Genomic DNA, 18,338 nt, shown 5'->3' on the forward strand with positions numbered 1-18,338 from the left:
TAGACAAGGAGACCAAGAACTGATATTTGGAGTGATAGACGTTAGAATTATTAACACTTATTATGAAGCAAAATCTTAACTTTGACGTGTTTGTTCTACTGAGTCATTTTTGCGTGAAGTACGAGGAACTTCCAGAGCAGAGGTGTCAGCTCCTTTTAGTCCAGGTTCCACATTCAGCCCAGTCTGGTCTCCAGTGGACCAGATTTACTACATGATCAAAAAAACAATACAAAATATTGTGAAAATGAGACACAAAACGTCAAAAAAATGAGACGAACGACGCCAAATAAAACAAAAGAGAGAAAAAATTAGACAAAAAGTTACAAAGCAACAAAAACGAGACAAAAAAAACACAAAACGACAAATAAAGCAAAACACAAGATGACAAAAGACCAAAAGGAAACATAAAACGACAAAACCAGAAACAAAACAACAAAAATATGAGACGAATGACAGAAGACAAATATTACAAAAATGAGACACAAAAGAACAAAGAACAATCCAGTATTTTACTTTCTGATCCAAACAACTTGTCATGGTCTAGAAATGATTTTAAATTTATAGTTTTACTAATTTACAATCTGCAGTTAATGTCTTCTCTGTAATTTTTACACTTTGATTGGACCCTCTGGAGGACCACTTTTGGACCACGGGCCTCATGGTGGACCCTCTGGTCTAGAGAGTCCAGGATTGTCTCTCAAAACGTGGATGAGACGTCCTCCAACATGTTGCCCAACAGTGTTGTTTTACACTCAGCTGCTAGCTTTAATGTCAGCTGGAACCTCTCTACCTGTTACGGCTTTATTCTAAGTTACGATGTGTATTTCCATTAGTTACAGATTCAGAGTGAGGTGTGTTTTATATTTAATCTAAGGCACAAATGAAAGATTCTGATCATTGATAAACCCTTAATGCACTGATGACAGAGCTGTCCCTGTTCTGCTGCTCAGAAGGTTCCCCACAGCGAGACACAAAATGAATGTTTGAAAAAGAATTGAAGCAACACAACCGAGACAGAAAGGATGACTGCAGAGAACCAGAGGGAACTGTGAACAAAAGGTTCATCATCAACCTGTAGAAGCCCAATGGCTTTCACAATGTTGAAATAACTTGTTTTGTTTTTGTTGAGTAAATGTTGGATATCAAACTCTTTGGGTAGAACACATGCCGGTCCAGCCCGTGTCTTCTGTGTAGATCGGTCATAAATAAATGTGTACAACTTCTTCTCTAAGGTCTGAAGAACCCAGCCGGCTCAGATCCTGCCAGTGATCAGGTAAAGGAGGAGGAAAGTGAAGACAGCGATGAAGATGATTCAGGACAGCCGGCTGATCAAGCTTCAGCTACGGTCCATCTGACCCCTCTGGAGGTGGAGGGACTGTGGAACCTGCTGGGTAAACTGGAAGCTCTGCCCTCCAATAAGAAGTGTGTCCCAGCAGGGATACACAACGCCCCAGCCCTCATCACTACCATCAAGGTACTGTCACTGTGTGTCACTTTGGTGTCACTCCATTTTGACTGACCCACTCACCCACCGACTGTCCTACCGGCCGACTGTCCTACCGGCCGACTGTCCTACCGGCCGACTGTCCTACCGACCGAGTGTCCTACCGGCCGACTGTCCTACCGGCCGACTGTCCTACCGACCGAGTGTCCTACCGACCGAGTGTCCTACCGGCCGACTGTCCTACCGGCCGACTGTCCTACCGGCCGACTGTCCTACCGGCCGAGTGTCCTACCCACCGTCATACCGACCGACCGACCGACTGTCCTACCCGACAACCGTCCTACCGGCCGGCTGTCCTACCCACCGACTGTCCTACCCGCCGATTGTCCTACTGACGCCCCCCAGTCAGACCGACACACCAACTCGCCTGCCAACCCACCCACCGATCCAACGGTGGGTGGGTTGGATCAGTGGGTAGAGTGGCCGTCTTGTAACTGGAAGGTTTCTGGTTCGATCCTCGGCCCGTTGTGCTCATGTCGAGGTGTCCCTGAGTAAGACATCTAACCCCTAATTGCTCCTGATGGGTTATGGTTAGCACCTTGCATGGCAGCTTCCACCATCAGTGTGTGAATGTGTGTGTGAATGGGTGAATGTGACGCATCATGTAAAGCGCTTTGGGTAAAAGCGCTATATAAATACAACCGTTTACCATTTTAATGTCCGACCCACCCGCAGACTAACCGACCCCCCCACCCCGTTACTAAACCCTTTTCTTCTGTTCGTTTTTCTCCTCTCTGCTCCACCGCTATCCTCAGGCGCTGCTGAAGGAACATGCCAGCGACAATCCCAATCTGTCCTACACTGGAAAACCCATCGTCAAGTGGCCAAAGAGGGTAAACGGCCTTAAATCTGAGCAGAAACACCAGAGTTATGGTGGAGAAATATCAAGTAATGGCATTAAGGGACAAACAAAGGGAGCAGGAAGACATTTAAGGAGCCTTTGTTGATTTTATTTATTTAAGGTAGTAAGTGGTTTATGTGGGGTTTGTTCCTGCCGCTGGTTGGAAGGAGCTGTTGGTTGTAAATGTGTTTTGCTTTGTTCCTCTTATAGTTGTTATTTTTAAGATGTGTATTTGTTGAAAAAATAATCTTGGCGAAGAAACCATAAAATTATCATACATAAAAATAGATTTTCTGCATTAATGTTACGTGAGCTACTGGTTTTATTGAATTAATTGGCATGAATTACGTCTAATTTTAGAAATAATTTTAAAGAATTAAAGTTGAGTTTAACTGTCTGTCAGCAACCTTATTCAGAAACGGACCAACGGATTTGGATGAAATTTTCAGTGAAGGTCAGAAATGATTTAAGGACCAAGTGATCAGATTCTGGCAGTGATGCAGCTTATAGTCTGGATCCACGGATTCAACAACAAATGGTTCAAAATTACATAAAATATGCCAACATGAACTGAAAAATGACTCAATGTCTAAAATGTTTCTAAAACAACTGGAATTGGTTTAAAATGACTCAAATCTGCCCAAAATGACAAAATAAGTGTCCAAAATGACCAAAAAATATTTCCTCCAAAATGACTAAAAACTTTTCAAAATAACTAAGAAATTGGTCTAAAATGAATAAAATTTGTCCAAAATGACCAAAAAAATTCCCAATATGGCAAAAATTTTTTATCCAAAATAACTAGCAATTGGTTCAAAATGACTCAGAATTTGTCCAAAATGTCTAAGAAAAATAAAGAAAATATTTGCAGAATTACTTTCTTTAATGTCTTTATTTAATCTTTTATTTCAGCAACTTTTGTTATTTTGAACAGACATGCAAATGCAGGTTTGTTCTCCTAAGTTAAACTGATATTTTTGTGTACAAGTACTGAAATAAGAACACTCCATACTTGTGGCGTCACGTCTTGCTGCAGTCAGACGTTGTGTTTGAATCAAACCCTGGATGATGATGATGATGATGATGTTCTGTTGTTTCTGTTCCGTCCTCCAGCCCTCCTGGTACCAGCCTCCTCCTCCTCCTCCACCACCTCCTCGTCCTAAACTGACCTCCACTCCCATCATCCCACGACCTCAGAAACCAGCGTCCTCCATGTCTGTGCTGAGGCGGCGCAGGGTCAGGTAACAAACCGTGCACGTGTGTGCGCACGTCTGTCAGTGCTGGGCCAAGCTCAGGTTTTAACCATCGGAGGAGCCACGGTTTATTAAAGCAGGAACCTTCTGGCCGTCTGTTTGAGAATCCTTTGTGTGGTGCTGCAAAGTCTGTACATTTCAATAAGACGCTGCAGACATCCCAGGGAGGAGAGCTGTTTTATGACTGGCTGCTAAGTCCTCCAAGGCTGCTCAGGCGTAGTGGTTCTGACGGATGAAATCTTGAAAAAAATCACGGCAGCGATCACAGCACGTAGAATGTGTCTATATAATTTAGATGTACCCACAGGTGTGTGTCATACATGTGTATGTTATGTACAGATACCGGATCACATGATCTAAATATGTATGTGACTCAGAAACACCCCCACAGTTTAATCAGCTGTTCCTTGGATCATTTCTGATGGATAAGTCCTGATAAGTCCTCAGAGGTGGATTTGTAGTAGCATCACAATCAGCTGATGTAGTGTTGACTGGTTGTCATGGTTACAGTGGCACTGTGCTGCTATCTGGTAATGATACAGAAATCTTTAACTAATCCGTGGATCCAGACTATAAATATTGAGGAATTTTAGATGAACTTTTTAGTTCTTTTGAAAAAAAATTTAGACATTTCAGACGAATTTTGAACCATTTTGGTCCATTTTTGGTCATTTTGGATAGATTTGAGTTATTTTGTAAACTTTTCAGTCATTTTGAAGCAATTCTTGGTCATTTTTTAATCCAATACAACTTTATTTCTAAAGTTGTTTTGGAAAATTTTCTAGACATGTTGGACAAATGTTTTGTCATTTTGGTTAAATTTTGAGTCATTTTGGACCAAATGTTTTGTTGTTTTGGAAAATCTTTAGACATTTTGGTAAATGTTGTTATTTTAGACAAACTTTGAGTCAGTGTGGACAGTTTTTGGTCACTTCTTAGTCATGTTAGACCAGTGTTTAGGTCATTTGGAATCTTAAGTCATTTTGGACAAATTGTTGATCATTTTGGATCGATTTGAGTCATTTTACAAACTTTTTAGTCATTTTGGACAATTGTTTTCTCATTTTAGACACATTTTAAGTCATTTTAGATAATTTTCAGTTAATGTGGGCAAATTTTAAGTAATTTTGAACCATTTTTTTGTTGAATCCGTGGATCCACACTAGAAGCTGCATCACTGCCAGAATCTAACCACTTGATCCTTGAATTATTTGTGACCTCCTCTGAAAATGTCGTGTGATCCAAATCAGACCGACGGCCCAGTCCTGTAATGATTCCTGTGTTTTTGTGTGTTTCATCGCCCTCTGCAGATGTAAGCGCTGTGAAGCCTGCATGAGGCCAGAATGTGGAGACTGCAACTTCTGCAGAGACATGAAGAAGTTTGGAGGTCCAGGAAAGCTCAAACAGACCTGTGTGCTGCGCCAGTGTCTCTCTGTAAGTCACAATCATTTTAGAATAAATGTACAAAACTAAGCTCTGTTTTTATAGACTTTAGCCCTGGTGGCGTCCTGCACGTCAAACCGACCCGTTTTAAAGTTTGAAAATGTGGGAAAAATGTATTTTCACAGTGAAACTTGTCCACATTTTCGACATTTTTGTGTTGGGGAAAAAAGAAATGTAGTTTTACTGGATTTTGGTTGTTTTTTTTTCTGAATGTTGTTAAAGAAAATATCAGAACTTCTACTGCTATATATGCAATTATTTTAGATATTTTCTGGATTTTTTTTGAAGATTTTCATTCATTTTTGGAAAATGTTTACAAGAATTTTGTTGCCAAATTTGAGGGTTTTTTAAAATAAAATTTTAAGGGAAGCTTTTGAGGAATGACTGGATTTTTCTTCCTTCTCTTTTTAATTTTTATTCTTCTTATTACTGCTCTATATTTGCACATATATTTATTGCTGTTTCTTATCGTGTCATTGCTGCACTGACTGCTCTATGTGCCTTTTTGATTGAATAAAGGTTTCTGAATCTGAAGGTTTGCAAATTTTCAGGAATTTGGGGGATTTTTTGCTGAATTTTTGGATTTTTTTCAGTCAAGGAAACGATATTTTTTGGTGCCTGTAAATGAAGACAACAGGAGGGTTAAGACATCAGTGCATTCCAGCAAAACTCAAACGCTGAGTTTAGGTTTTATTGAAAAGTATTTCTTCTAAGTTCAGAGGGTTGACCACTCTGTCGGTGTCGATCCAAACACAGTAAATACTGTCCTCATCCCACACCGCAGTGCTCAAACATCTGTATGCAAAACAAGTAGACGAGGAAGTGAACATGGAAATAAAAGACGGACCCATTCAGCACTGGGCTTTGGCATGGACTTGTCATTTCCAGAAGACTGGAGCATTTATTTGTGTCAGAATGTTTAGGATGACGAGTCACAGCAGCAGTACTCTTATTGTTGTTTGTTTCTAAAGCGCTGTCTTGAAGCTGAACGTTGCTTCTCTGTACCTTCTGCCTCCTCCAGCCCGGCCTTCCTCTGTCTGCAGTCTGTGAGATCTGCAAGGAGCCCAACCAGGAGGAGACTGGAGACCCTTCCCTTACCCTGATGGAGTGTTCCAACTGTGCTCAGATCGTCCATCCTGCCTGCCTTACGGTACACCAGCTCACTCACTAGTCCCTGTGCTGGATGCTGCACCGTATCTACTGTTAACCGTTCACTGGAGGGTCATATCTGGGACAGGAGGCTCTGCTGTGGAGCTGAGTTCTCACTTAGGATCTGTAATGACCTCAAAGTTCACAGTAAATCAAAAAAGTAGTCTGAAATGTCAAGTTGTTCAGCAGTAATCATCCCTGTTCACCTCCACCTGGGACAGCAGTGAACAGTCTTAGAACAAGTACTTAGAAGTAAAACCGTTAAAAGTACACAGTAAAAATACTGTCAGTGCATTTAGTTCTTCTTAAAAGTGAAAGAGAAGAAATTTACTGAATCCTATGATGGCACTGATATCATCTGTGTGGAAACACGGTTCTACTCTTTATATTTTAGTTTTTATTATTTCCTTGTTCCTCTTTTTCATTCATTCTCTATCAGGAGAGTCCAACTCATTTAGTCCAGGTTCCACATTCAGCCCAGTTTGATCTGCAGTGGACCAGTTTTTACCGTGTGATCAAAACGACAAGAGTCAGATAAAAAAAGACCAAAAATAATAAAGATGAGGCGTAAAATATAAAAAACAAAAGTTAGACAATCAACACGAAATGAAACAAAAAAGGGACAAAAATCCAAACAGCTTGTCATGGTCTAGAAATGATTTTAAATTTATAGTTTTACTAATTTACAATCTGCAGTTAATGTCTTCTCTGTAATTTTTACACTTTGATTGGACCCTCTGGAGGACCACTTTTGGACCACGGGCCTCATGGTGGACCCTCTGGAGGACCACTTTTGGACCATGGGCCTCATGGTGGACCCTCTGGAGGACCACTTTTGGACCACGGGCCTCATGGTGGACCCTCTGGAGGACCACTTTTGGACCATGGGCCTCATGTTGGACCCTCTGGAGGACCACTTTTGGACCATGGGCCTCATGGTGGACCCTCTGGAGGACCACTTTTGGACCACGGGCCTCATGGTGGACCCTCTGGAGGACCACTTTTGGACCATGGGCCTCATGTTGGACCCTCTGGAGGACCACTTTTGGACCATGGGCCTCATGGTGGACCCTCTGGAGGACCACTTTTGGACCACGGGCCTCATGGTGGACCCTCTGGAGGACCACTTTTGGACCACGGGCCTCATGTTGGACCCTCTGGAGGACCACTTTTGGACCACGGGCCTCATGTTGGACCCTCTGGAGGACCACTTTTGGACCACGGGCCTCATGGTGGACCCTCTGGAGGACCACTTTTGGACCATGGGCCTCATGGTGGACCCTCTGGAGGACCACTTTTGGACCATGGGCCTCATGGTGGACCCTCTGGAGGACCACTTTTGGACCATGGGCCTCATGGTGGACCCTCTGGAGGACCACTTTTGGACCACGGGCCTCATGGTGGATCCTCTGGTCTAAATAATAAATAACTGTCTGCTTCTGCCTGTACAGGTTCGGGGTGAAGGAGTGGTGAACAAAGACCTGCCCAGCTGCTGGGAGTGTCCAAAGTGTGTCCAGGGGATCACAGATCCAGAGGTAAATGTTAAACATAATACTACATGTACGATGATTCATGTGTTTATTAATCCTTGGGACATGCTGGGCTGCAGTGTGTCTCAGCTAACGGGTATTCTGTGTCTCCTGTTTGTTCTTCATGACCTACTCAATGTTTTCTGTTGTTGTTGTTTGGTTGCTTTGTTTTCTTTGACTTTAACTTCGTCAGTCGTCGGGCAGCGATGAATCGTTGGCTGCTGGCCACGTCCGTCCCCACGGCCCCCTGGTCCTCAGGCTGGGCCCCGGGCCCTCCGCTGCTTTAGGGGGTCCTATGGGCTCCCAGCAGGACGGGGAGGTTGTCCGCTGTGGTTTCTTCCCTCCTCCTCCTCTTCCTTCCTGCTCTTCCTCCTCCTCCTCAGCCTCACTTCTATTGGTGGCGGCCCCTCTGCCTTCTCAGCCAATCAGCTCGAGACTGGTGAGAGGTGCCGCCTGCTTTGTGGACATTTTCCATCTGTTGCGTGGACCCTACCCCATTTTCCTTTCCATCTTTATCCAGAGAGGATTCAGTGCCTGAATTTGTTTAAAGGTTCAGTTTAGCGCCGCCTCTTCTCTCCACTGTTCCTCTTTTCATTTTGAGGCTGTCTGCAGCTGAAATTGGTTTCTGTCCTGTTTCTCCATCTCCATGTTTCCTTGGTTTCATCAGTAAATGAGCGCTAATTGTAGCTAAACTGATGAGAACAGCAGATGTACTGTACAGACAAACTTATTGATCCTGTTTGTATTGTTCACATTTGGTTTTGGTAATCCCCATTAATGAGTAATATATTCCTGCTATCACACGTCATTAACCCTCGTGTCGTCCTACGGTCAGATTGAACCGTTTTCAAGTTTGAAAATGCAGGAAAAAATAAGTATTTTCACAGTGAAACTTCTGATGTCCACATTTTCAACATTTTTGGGAAACGTTTGAACATTTTTTGGTGGAAAAACGAAATGTTAAAAACTGAAAAATTCAACATTTTGGGAGACAAAACAACAAAAACACGAGACAAACCACAAAAAAGACAAAAACAAAACATTAAAAAAATGAGACAAAATGACAAAAAACAGACAAAGTATAAGCGAGACAAAAAAGAAACACAAAATTACAAAAGTCTGACAAACAACACAAAAAGGAGAAAAAATCTTGACATTTTTTTGTGGGGAAAAGAAATGTTAAATGTTTCTTTAAGAACATTCACATAAAAATCAACCAAAATCCAATAAATGTCGCTGGATTTTGGTTGATTTTTTTTCCCTGAATGTTCTTAAAGAACATATTTAAAGTTTCACTGATATCTGTAATCACTTTAGATATTTTTAGGATTTTTTGGAAGATTTTTTACACATTTTTTGAAAATATTTAAAAGAATTTTCTTGCGAAATTTGGGGAATTTTTTTAAAATAGAATTTTTAAGGGAAACTTTAAAGGAATTATTAGAATTTTCTTCCTGAAGGTTTTACAAATTTTCTGAAATCTGGGTAGTTTTTTTGCTGAAACTTTTGATATTTTATTTTTTTTCAGACAAGGAAGCAATATTTTTTGGTGCCTGTAAATGAGGACCACAGGAGGGTTAATGCTGTATGGGACATTTAACTTCTGTACAATCCTCCCAAACGCACTACAACAGTGAGGCCAGCTCCTTTAATTACATTTGGGTTTGACATCAAGCGATGAATCAGAGATCAACATTTCGTCTTTTATCTCCAGGTGTTTACATAAATCTGTATTTACGTATAAGCTCAGCGAAAGAAATCGTGATTAGATGCATTCGTTAGACTCAGCCATAAACACTACAATGGGAAAGTCTGAGAAACTCGGCACCCATCTGAAAAAGCAAATCATTGACTTGAACAAGTCAGGAAAGTCACTTGGAGCAGTTTGAAAGCAGCCAGAGATTGCAGAATCAGTATAAAGTGCCTGGTACAGCTGTGTCAGTCAGGAAAAGTCTTACACTACCACCTCCTGGTCAGGATGCTCAAGACTCAACCAGGAAGTACCAAAAAGCAGGTCTCCAGTGAGTTAGAAGCAGCTGGAACACGGCGTTCTCCATCACCGTGAGAAGGGTCACCTTAAGGCTTGACTGAAGTTTGCTGTTAATCACAAGGACAAAGACGAGACCGTTTGATCAGATGAAACAAAAACTGAGCTGTTTGAAAACATTCACATGAAGTATGTTTGGAGGATAGTGTAGAACTGGTGCTTTCCACAAACTAAATGGACATATGGAAAGGAAAACCCAAAATTAACATCCAGCAGGTACCAGAGATGGACCCCAAACACACGGCTAGAATTACACTTTTAGACTGAGAATCCATAGACTTTACTGAAGAAACACGTTCATGTCAGAAAGCCAACAACTTTAGTGTAACTGCACCAAGTCTGTAAGACGAGTCACCAAAGATACGACTGGAACAGGAGAGTCCAAGTCATTCTAGTCCAGGTTCCACATTCAGACCAGTTTCATCTCCAGTTTTTACCATACGATCAAAATGACAAAAGGTCGACAAAAAACACAAAACGGCACGCAAAACAACGAATAAAGCAAAACACTAAATGACAAAAGAACAATGAACATCGTCGTCTTTGTGTCTCATTTTTGAAATATTTTGCCTGTTTTTTTTCTTTTTTTCAGACGCTCGTCTCATGTTTTTGTCATTTTTTGTCGTTTGTTTCCTTTTTTGTCTTTGTCATTTTGTGTTTCACATTATTCGTTGTTTTGTGTGTTTTTGTCTCATTTTTTGTTTATCCGTGTTTTTGTTCCTTTATAACTTTTTGTCAAATTTTTTTGAGGTTTTGTTTCATTTTTATAATATTTTGTAGGTTTTTTGTCTGACTTGTCGATTGTCTCACATTTTTTATCGTTTTGTGTTTCCTTTTGTCTCGCTTGTGGTTTTTGTCGTATTTTTGTCATTTTGTGTTTTGCTTTATTCATTGTTTTGCGTGCCATTTTGTGTTTTTTGTCTCGTTTTTGTCGTTCATCCTTTTTTTTTATTGCTTTGTAACTTGTTTGTCTAATAATCTTGTTTTATTTCGTACTATGTCTCATTTTTGTGACGTTTTGTACCTCATTTTTGCAATATATAATATATATGTTTTGTTTTTGTCTTCTTTATCTGATTTTTATCCTTTTGATCGTACAGTAAAACTGGTCCACTGCAGATCAAACTGGGCTGAATGTGGAACCTGGACTAGAATGAGTTGGACTCTCCTGGACTAGAGTTTTATCCCAGTTTTTTGTTATAGTGACGTGTTTCTTCTTCCCCCTACAGTCTAAAGGTGACAGAAGTGACGGCCTTTCAACGGTGAGCATCTGCGAGATGTTGTTGATGGATATTTAGACTCATAAATGCACTTTTAATTCATGTCTCTTCATTCCTATTGGTGTCCAGAAGAGGAAGTCTTCGTCCCTGCTGGATGCTCGTATGGCGAAGATTTACCGACGACAGCAACACAGCCGTGATGGAGACGACTCTGCCAGCGATGACGATGATGAAGGTCTGCCTGTTAAACACTGCACTTCAGTCCTTTATTAACAATTATTACTTTCAATGGCAATGGTCATTTTGCTCTTCATTCATTGCAAAAGAAAAAAATACTATTTCAATTCATGTTTACGTCCACGTAGCTTAGGTTTGGTTGAGCCTAAAGCCGGAGTTTCAATGTAATGAAGGTATGATTTATAGCTAGTAGTCCCCATGGTAAGCTAGCTGGCTTCGTTGTTCAGCCCTCTGATCTTCTGTCCAATCTGTCCATCCGTCTTTGCAGCATCTCAGAAGAGAAAGCTGAGTTTGCAGGCCCGTGGAGTGAGCCACTCCTCCAGGAGGGCGTTCAGCACCAACAGACGAAGCCTGCTGAGAGGAGGCCCCGCCCACAGAGGAAGCAGAGGAGTCCTCGTCACTCCTGGCTCCTCCTCCCTCCTCAAGTTGAAGCGAGGAATCGGCATGAGGGAGGGAGGACGGAGGGGACGAGGAGTCCGACTGCGAGGAGGCTCCAGGATGCAGCGTAGAGGAGACGACTCTGAGGACTCCGAAGATGACGACGACGATGACGACGATGACGACGATGAAGACGAGGAGGACGACAGCGAAGACGGAGACAAAGAGCGGCAGCATCGTCGACGTAGAAGAAGGCAACGGACTGACGATGAGGACGAGGATGAGGACAGCGAAGGGCAGGAGTTTGAACCTGAGGAGGAGGAGATGGACATGCTGGAGGACGAAGAAGAGGAGGAAGAGGAGGAGGTGGAGGAGGAAGGGCGCTGGGATTCAGACCCTGAACCGCCAGTCCTCCTGGTGTCTGATCTGAATGACGACCTGCTGAGCGGATCCTACCTGACGGTCACCCTGCAGCACCCCCACAAAGCCAAGAGACAATCTGGTAGGAATTCAGAATCTACATTTGTGTGGAAGTGAATAAGAGGGCTGAAAGTATGAACGTAGTGAATGTAACAGAGCTGTTCTCACTGCCCAGGGTCCATAGTTCCAAAGTTAGAAGCAGCCATGGGTCCAAGAACAGCTGCAGTGGGTGGAGGAGGTCAGCAGGGTTTCATCCAGAGGAAGACCGCTCTGTCCAAACATTCACGACTCAAGAGCACCGAGTTCATAGCCGACAGCATCACCCCGAGAGGACCTGGCAGGTAAACCTCAGCTAATCTAAGTTCTGTACACGGATCATACACAACGTTAAAACCAATGATTATAGACATGAACAACAGATTAAAATTTGTCAGGCTGTGGGAAATATTATGCAGCAAGAAAACGGTCAGTTCATGAAGTTTATGTGTTGAAAGCAGGACAAAGTGGCCGTGAATAGTTCTGAACAACTTGAACAAGAACTAAAAAGTTGTTTTTCTTGACACCCAAGGACACTTTACAAAAAAAACACTTTACAAAGACCTATGCAGTGCTTAGTCCCTACCAGAAGTGGTCCAAGGAGGGCTGAACCTGCTAAAGAGTCATGGTGTCCAAAGCTGGCTGTGTGAAGGCCTACTGTAACGTAAACTGCTGAAAACTTAAAGCAGACAACAGTAGAAACCTATCTGAACATGTGCAGCCTGATGCGTACGGTTACCATGGCTCCTGAATCCATGGGAATGTTCCTTTAACATGGAGTACCGACATAAACATAAGGCGCTTTTCCATTAGCACTTACTCAGCTCAACTTGGCTTGGTATACACACGTGGACAAAATTGTTGGTACCCCTCAGTTAAAGAAGGAAAAACCCACAATTCTCACTGAAATCACTTGAAACTCACAAAAGTAACAATAAATAAAAATTTATTGAAAATTAAATAATCAAAATCAGCCATCACTTTTGAATTGTTGATTAACATAATTATTTAAAAAAACAAACTAATGAAACAGGCCTGGACAAAAATGATGGCACCTCTATAAAAGATTGAAAACTAATTGACCAGAGTGACATGATTAACTCAGGTGTGTCATTTAATTGACATCACAGGTGTTTCCAAACTCATAATCAGTCAGTCTGCCTATTTAAAGGGAGACAAGTAGTCACCCTGCTGTTTGGTGAAAAGGTGTGTACCACACTGAACATGGACAACAGAAAGCGAAGGAGAGAATTGTCCCAGGACATCCGAAAAAAAAAGATAGACAAACATCTTAAAGGTAAAGGCTATAAGACCATCTCTAAACAGCTTGAAGTTCCTGTGACAACAGTGGCTCATATTATTCAGAAGTTCAAGACCCACGGGACAGTAGCCAACCTCCCTGGACGTGGCCGCAAGAGGAAAATTGATGACAAATTGAAGAGACGGATCGTTGGAATTGTATCCAAAGAGCCCAGAGCAACCTCCAAAGAAATTAAAGGTGAACTCCAAGGCCAAGGTACATCAGTGTCAGATCGCACCATTCGTCGTTGTTTGAGCCAAAGTGGACTTCATGGGAGACGACCAAGGAGGACACCACTGCTGAAAAAAACTCATAAAAAAGCCAGACTGGAATTTGCAAAAATGCATGTTGACAAGCCACAAAGCTTCTGGGAGAATGTCCTTTGGACAGATGAGACCAAACTGGAGCTTTTTGGTAAGGCACATCAACTCTATGTTCATAGACTCAAAAACCAAGCATACGAAGAAAAGAACACTGTCCCTACGGTGAAACATGGAGGAGGCTCAGTAATGTTTTGGGGCTGCTTTGCTGCATCTGGCACAGGGTGTCTTGAAAGTGTGCAAGGTACGATGAAATCTGAAGACTATCAAGGCATTCTGGAGAGAAATGTGCTGCCTAGTGTCAGAAAGCTTGGTCTCAGTCGCAGGTCATGGGTCTTCCAACAGGACAACGATCCAAAACACACAGCCAAAAACACCCAAGAATGGCTGAGAGAAAAGCGTTGGACTATTCTAAAGTGGCCTTCTATGAGCCCAGATCTGAATCCCATTGAACATATGTGGAAGGAGCTGAAACATGCCATTTGGAGAAGACACCCATCAAACCTGAGACAACTGGAGCTGTTTGCTCATGAGGAGTGGGCCAAAATACCTGTTGACAGCTGCAGAACGCTCATTGACAAATACAGAAATCGTTTAATTGCAGTGATTGCCTCAAAAGGTTGTGCAACAAAATATTAAGTTATGGGTACCATCATTTTTGTCCAGCCCTATTTCATTAGTTTGTTTTTTTAATAATTATGTTAATCAACAATTCAAAAGTGATGGCTGATTTTGATTATTTAATTTTCAATAAATTTTTATTTATTGTTACTTTTGTGAGTTTCAAGTTATTTCAGTGAGAATTGTGGGTTTTTCCTTCTTTAACTGAGGGGTACCAACAATTTTGTCCACGTGTGTAGGTCGTTTTCCTCATCGTGGGTGGAGTCATCATAGCACGGCGGCAAAATGTAAGAAACGGCAAGCACAAATACACTTTTCAGCTTTTACGACTCAGCTCGCTTGGAATCAGCCCACTAGGTACTAAAATAGAACCAGGTACTAAAAGAGATGGAAAACCTCACAAAGTGAGTTGAGTAGAGCCAAGTAGGTGCTGGTGGAAAAGCGCCAATAGTACCGCACCATGTGCACCCCTCCAGGCAGCGGTATTCCGTGATGACAACGACCTGTTATCAGGATAATGTTCCCCTGCCAGCATCGGTCAGGAATGGTTTGAGGAACATTACGAAATGTTCAAGTTGTTGACTTGGCCTCAGATCTCAAACTAACTGGGATGTGCTGGAAAAACAAATCCAGTCCATTGAGACCCTACATAGCAGCTTCCAGGACTTAGGGTCGTGGTCTGGTGGTAACGTCTTTGTTCCAGATACTGCTGTGTTAAGGTTTGATAGTAATGTCTTGGCTCACAGGATAGATCAAAACAATGCTATGCTAAGCCACCCGTTGGACACCAAATGGTTCAAGACATGCGCACCTGCATTACCATCATCATTCCAACCCCTACCTGTGACCATGACCATGGTAATGTCCTTTAATCCATTTATGATGATAAGCATGTAGTAGTTCTCTATTTAAGGACTTAATGTTACCCAGCTTGTTGTTAACTATATCCTTACCTGTCATTTCTTGGGGAACTGATGCTCCTAATGCTGCTAATAGACATGCTTTGATCAGCACATTAGTGACTGGCTAGAATGGTTGAACACTTCACTCTGTTTTATCAGATAGTGAATGAAAGTACACGTATCATCATCATCAACCCAAACAGCGGCTGATCTTCTGATGGTTCTTCATCTCGTAGGCCTCGTCTGCGGGGAAGCTGTGAAGACAGAAGCACCAGAACTCGCTCTGCTTCTTCTTCAGACGAACAGGAAGCCACTGCTCCTCCATTTTCCTCTCTGTCTCCTCCATCGCTGCTGTCTCTGCCGTCCTTTAAAGAGGCGGGAAACGAAAGAGTCGGGGAGAAGGAAGTGTGGGTGTCGGTGTTCAGATACCTGGACAGAGCTGAGCTACTGGCATGTATGACCGTCTGTAAGGCCTGGTACAAGTGGTACGGTACACACTTCTACAAACCAAACACACATGGATGTCCTCTAAGTCCAGGAGCTCTCACACCACATGTCCTCTGTCCTGTTCAGGAGCTGTGACAAACGTCTGTGGAGTCATGTGGATGTGAGTCGCTGCCGGCCGCTCAGTAACCAGGCCCTGGCAGGCATCATTAAACGCCAGCCCACCTCTCTGGACCTGTCCTGGACACCGCTGGCCAAAAGACAACTCAACTGTCTGCTCACCAGACTCCCCGGTACAAAGACTGATGACACAGGTCCCACCGTCCTTCCATGTCCTTCCATGTCTCATTATGTCCTTTCTCACTGTTTCTGTGTCTTCAGGTCTGAGGGAGCTGAGGGTAACTGGTCTGTCCTGGTCCTGTCTCTCAGCGCTGGTGTCTCCTACTCTGCCTCATCTCCGGCTGCTGGACCTGCGCTGGTGTGAAGGTCTGCAGGACGCCCAGATTAAGGAGATCACCACCCCACCTGGTGAGGAGCAGGATCAGAGCTCACCTACCACACCCTCCCATTAGAGAAGAGGATGTTTACAGGGTGATGCTGACCAGTCCAGCACACCTGTGTTCTTTAATACTTTAGTCATTATTTGGTTAAGACACAGCCAAATACAGTGGCATGTAAAATGATCCAACCCCTCTGACATTTCTGGCAAAATGAGCAACATTCCAGCTGCAGACGACTAAATCATATCAGAGGGGAACAGTTGGTTTATTGAAATATAATACCAAAGCAACAATCAAGATTTAATTCATAGTCCATCCAAAATTTAAACTTTTTTTTTTTTTTTTTTTTTTTTTTTTACAAAAAGCAGGTTTTAGAATGATTTAACCCCTATGAGGCCGTACCTTCTGGTCCTATGAGGCCGTACCTTCTGGTCCTATGAGGCCGTACCTTCTGGTCCTATGAGGCCGTACCTTCTGGTCCTATGAGGCCGTACCTTCTGGTCCTATGAGGCCGTACCTTCTGGTCCTATGAGGCCGTACCTTCTGGTCCTATGAGGCCGTACCTTCTGGTCCTATGAGGCCGTACCTTCTGGTCCTATGAGGCCGTACCTTCTGGTCCTATGAGGCCGTACCTTCAGGTCCTATGAGGCCGTACCTTCAGGTCCTATGAGGCCGTACCTTCAGGTCCTATGAGGCCGTACCTTCTGGTCCTATGAGGCCGTACCTTCAGGTCCTATGAGGCCGTACCTTCAGGTCCTATGAGGCCGTACCTTCTGGTCCTATGAGGCCGTACCTTCTGGTCCTATGAGGCCGTACCTTCTGGTCCTATGAGGCCGTACCTTCTGGTCCTATGAGGCCGTACCTTCTGGTCCTATGAGGCCGTACCTTCTGGTCCAATGAGGCCGTACCTTCTGGTCCAATGAGGCCGTACCTTCTGGTCCAATGAGGCCGTACCTTCTGGTCCTATGAGGCCGTACCTTCAGGTCCTATGAGGCCGTACCTTCAGGTCCTATGAGGCCGTACCTTCAGGTCCTATGAGGCCGTACCTTCAGGTTTTAGTCCATTCCTCGTGGTCCATGGTCTCCATCTCAGCAATGTTCTCAGGTCTACGTGCTGCAGCAGCTTTCTTCAGATCCACCACAGTTTCTCCATTGGGTTTAAGTCTGGATTCTGTGATGTCCACTCTAGAACCTTCCAGGCTTTCTTCTCTAACCAGCCTTTGTTGGTTCTGATGTGTGTTTGGGGTCGTTGTCTTCCTGGAACGTCCAATTAAGCCCAAGCTTCAACTTCTTCATGGACTGAGGGACGTTCTTGTCCAGAATATCCTGGTACTTCCTGAATCCATGGAGCCTTCAATACATTGGAGATTCCTGGTTCCATTAGAAGCAGAACACCCCCACAGCATCCTAGATCCACCACCATGCTTCACAGCAGGCAGGGTGTTCTTCTCCTCGTAGGCCTTGTTCTTTCTCCCAAACATTTCTCTGATCCATAGGACCAAAGAGCTCTAGTTTGGTCTCATCAGTCCATAGAACCGACTCCCACAACTTCTGTGGCTTTGATAGGTTGGTTCTAGCAGACTGGAAACCATTGTTCTTGTGGTGTGTCTTCAGAAGTGGTGTCAGTCTAGGAGATCTGGCATTAAGACTTTCAGCATGGAATGTGTCCACAGAAACATCAGTTCCTCTTCCAGCCAGATCTCCCTGCATGTCCTTGGCAGTAAGCCGAGGGTTCTGGTCCATCTGTTTCCAGGAACCTTGATGTTCTCACCAACAGCTTCTTTTTTCCACCATGTAGCGTAGCCACAGTACAGGTGGCTTTGAACTTACCAACGATGCTTCCAACAGAGTCTCTGGGAACATTCTAGAACTTGGAGATCTTCTTGGACCCATTTCCTTTCTGGTGCAAAGCAACTCCTCTCTAAACTTCAGGACATCTCTCTGGTCTGAATCATGGTGCTGCTAGAGGACAAAGTGTCCTCATTTTATACACGAGTATTAATGTTTCACCGTTGGATTCTCCTCCAGATGTCTACATTCAGGTGGATGGATTAGAGTTGGACTGCAGGTATCTGGATTTACCAACATGTTTATAGGGGGAGGATCATTCTAGATACAGCTGTAAGTCAAGACTTTATGGAGACCAGTCTAAACTCTATCTGTAACTCTTATTCAGCCTTTTTTAAACCACGTTG

The 18,338-nt window shown here is 43.3% G+C and overlaps 1 protein-coding gene across 3 annotated transcripts in view; it reads left to right on the plus strand.

The window, feature by feature from the left end:
• Positions 1 to 18,338, plus strand: part of kdm2aa (lysine (K)-specific demethylase 2Aa) — a 30,070-nt gene that overhangs the window by 9,528 nt on the left and 2,204 nt on the right. For 2 of the 3 annotated variants that reach the window (XM_051945423.1, XM_051945422.1), the window contains exons 11-24: positions 1,233 to 1,474; positions 2,260 to 2,337; positions 3,459 to 3,586; positions 4,909 to 5,032; positions 6,063 to 6,191; positions 7,642 to 7,725; positions 7,913 to 8,158; positions 10,996 to 11,028; positions 11,116 to 11,221; positions 11,492 to 12,103; positions 12,197 to 12,362; positions 15,437 to 15,685; positions 15,774 to 15,937; positions 16,026 to 16,172. In XM_051945423.1, coding sequence (XP_051801383.1) covers positions 1,233 to 1,474; positions 2,260 to 2,337; positions 3,459 to 3,586; positions 4,909 to 5,032; positions 6,063 to 6,191; positions 7,642 to 7,725; positions 7,913 to 8,158; positions 10,996 to 11,028; positions 11,116 to 11,221; positions 11,492 to 12,103; positions 12,197 to 12,362; positions 15,437 to 15,685; positions 15,774 to 15,937; positions 16,026 to 16,172 — 2,508 coding nt within the window. The remainder of the gene's footprint in view (positions 1 to 1,232; positions 1,475 to 2,259; positions 2,338 to 3,458; positions 3,587 to 4,908; positions 5,033 to 6,062; positions 6,192 to 7,641; positions 7,726 to 7,912; positions 8,159 to 10,995; positions 11,029 to 11,115; positions 11,222 to 11,491; positions 12,104 to 12,196; positions 12,363 to 15,436; positions 15,686 to 15,773; positions 15,938 to 16,025; positions 16,173 to 18,338) is intronic. The other variant, XM_051945424.1, reaches the window with a different exon arrangement.

Source organism: Acanthochromis polyacanthus, chromosome 3 (assembly GCF_021347895.1).
Source record: "Acanthochromis polyacanthus isolate Apoly-LR-REF ecotype Palm Island chromosome 3, KAUST_Apoly_ChrSc, whole genome shotgun sequence".
Taxonomy (NCBI): domain Eukaryota; kingdom Metazoa; phylum Chordata; class Actinopteri; family Pomacentridae; genus Acanthochromis; species Acanthochromis polyacanthus.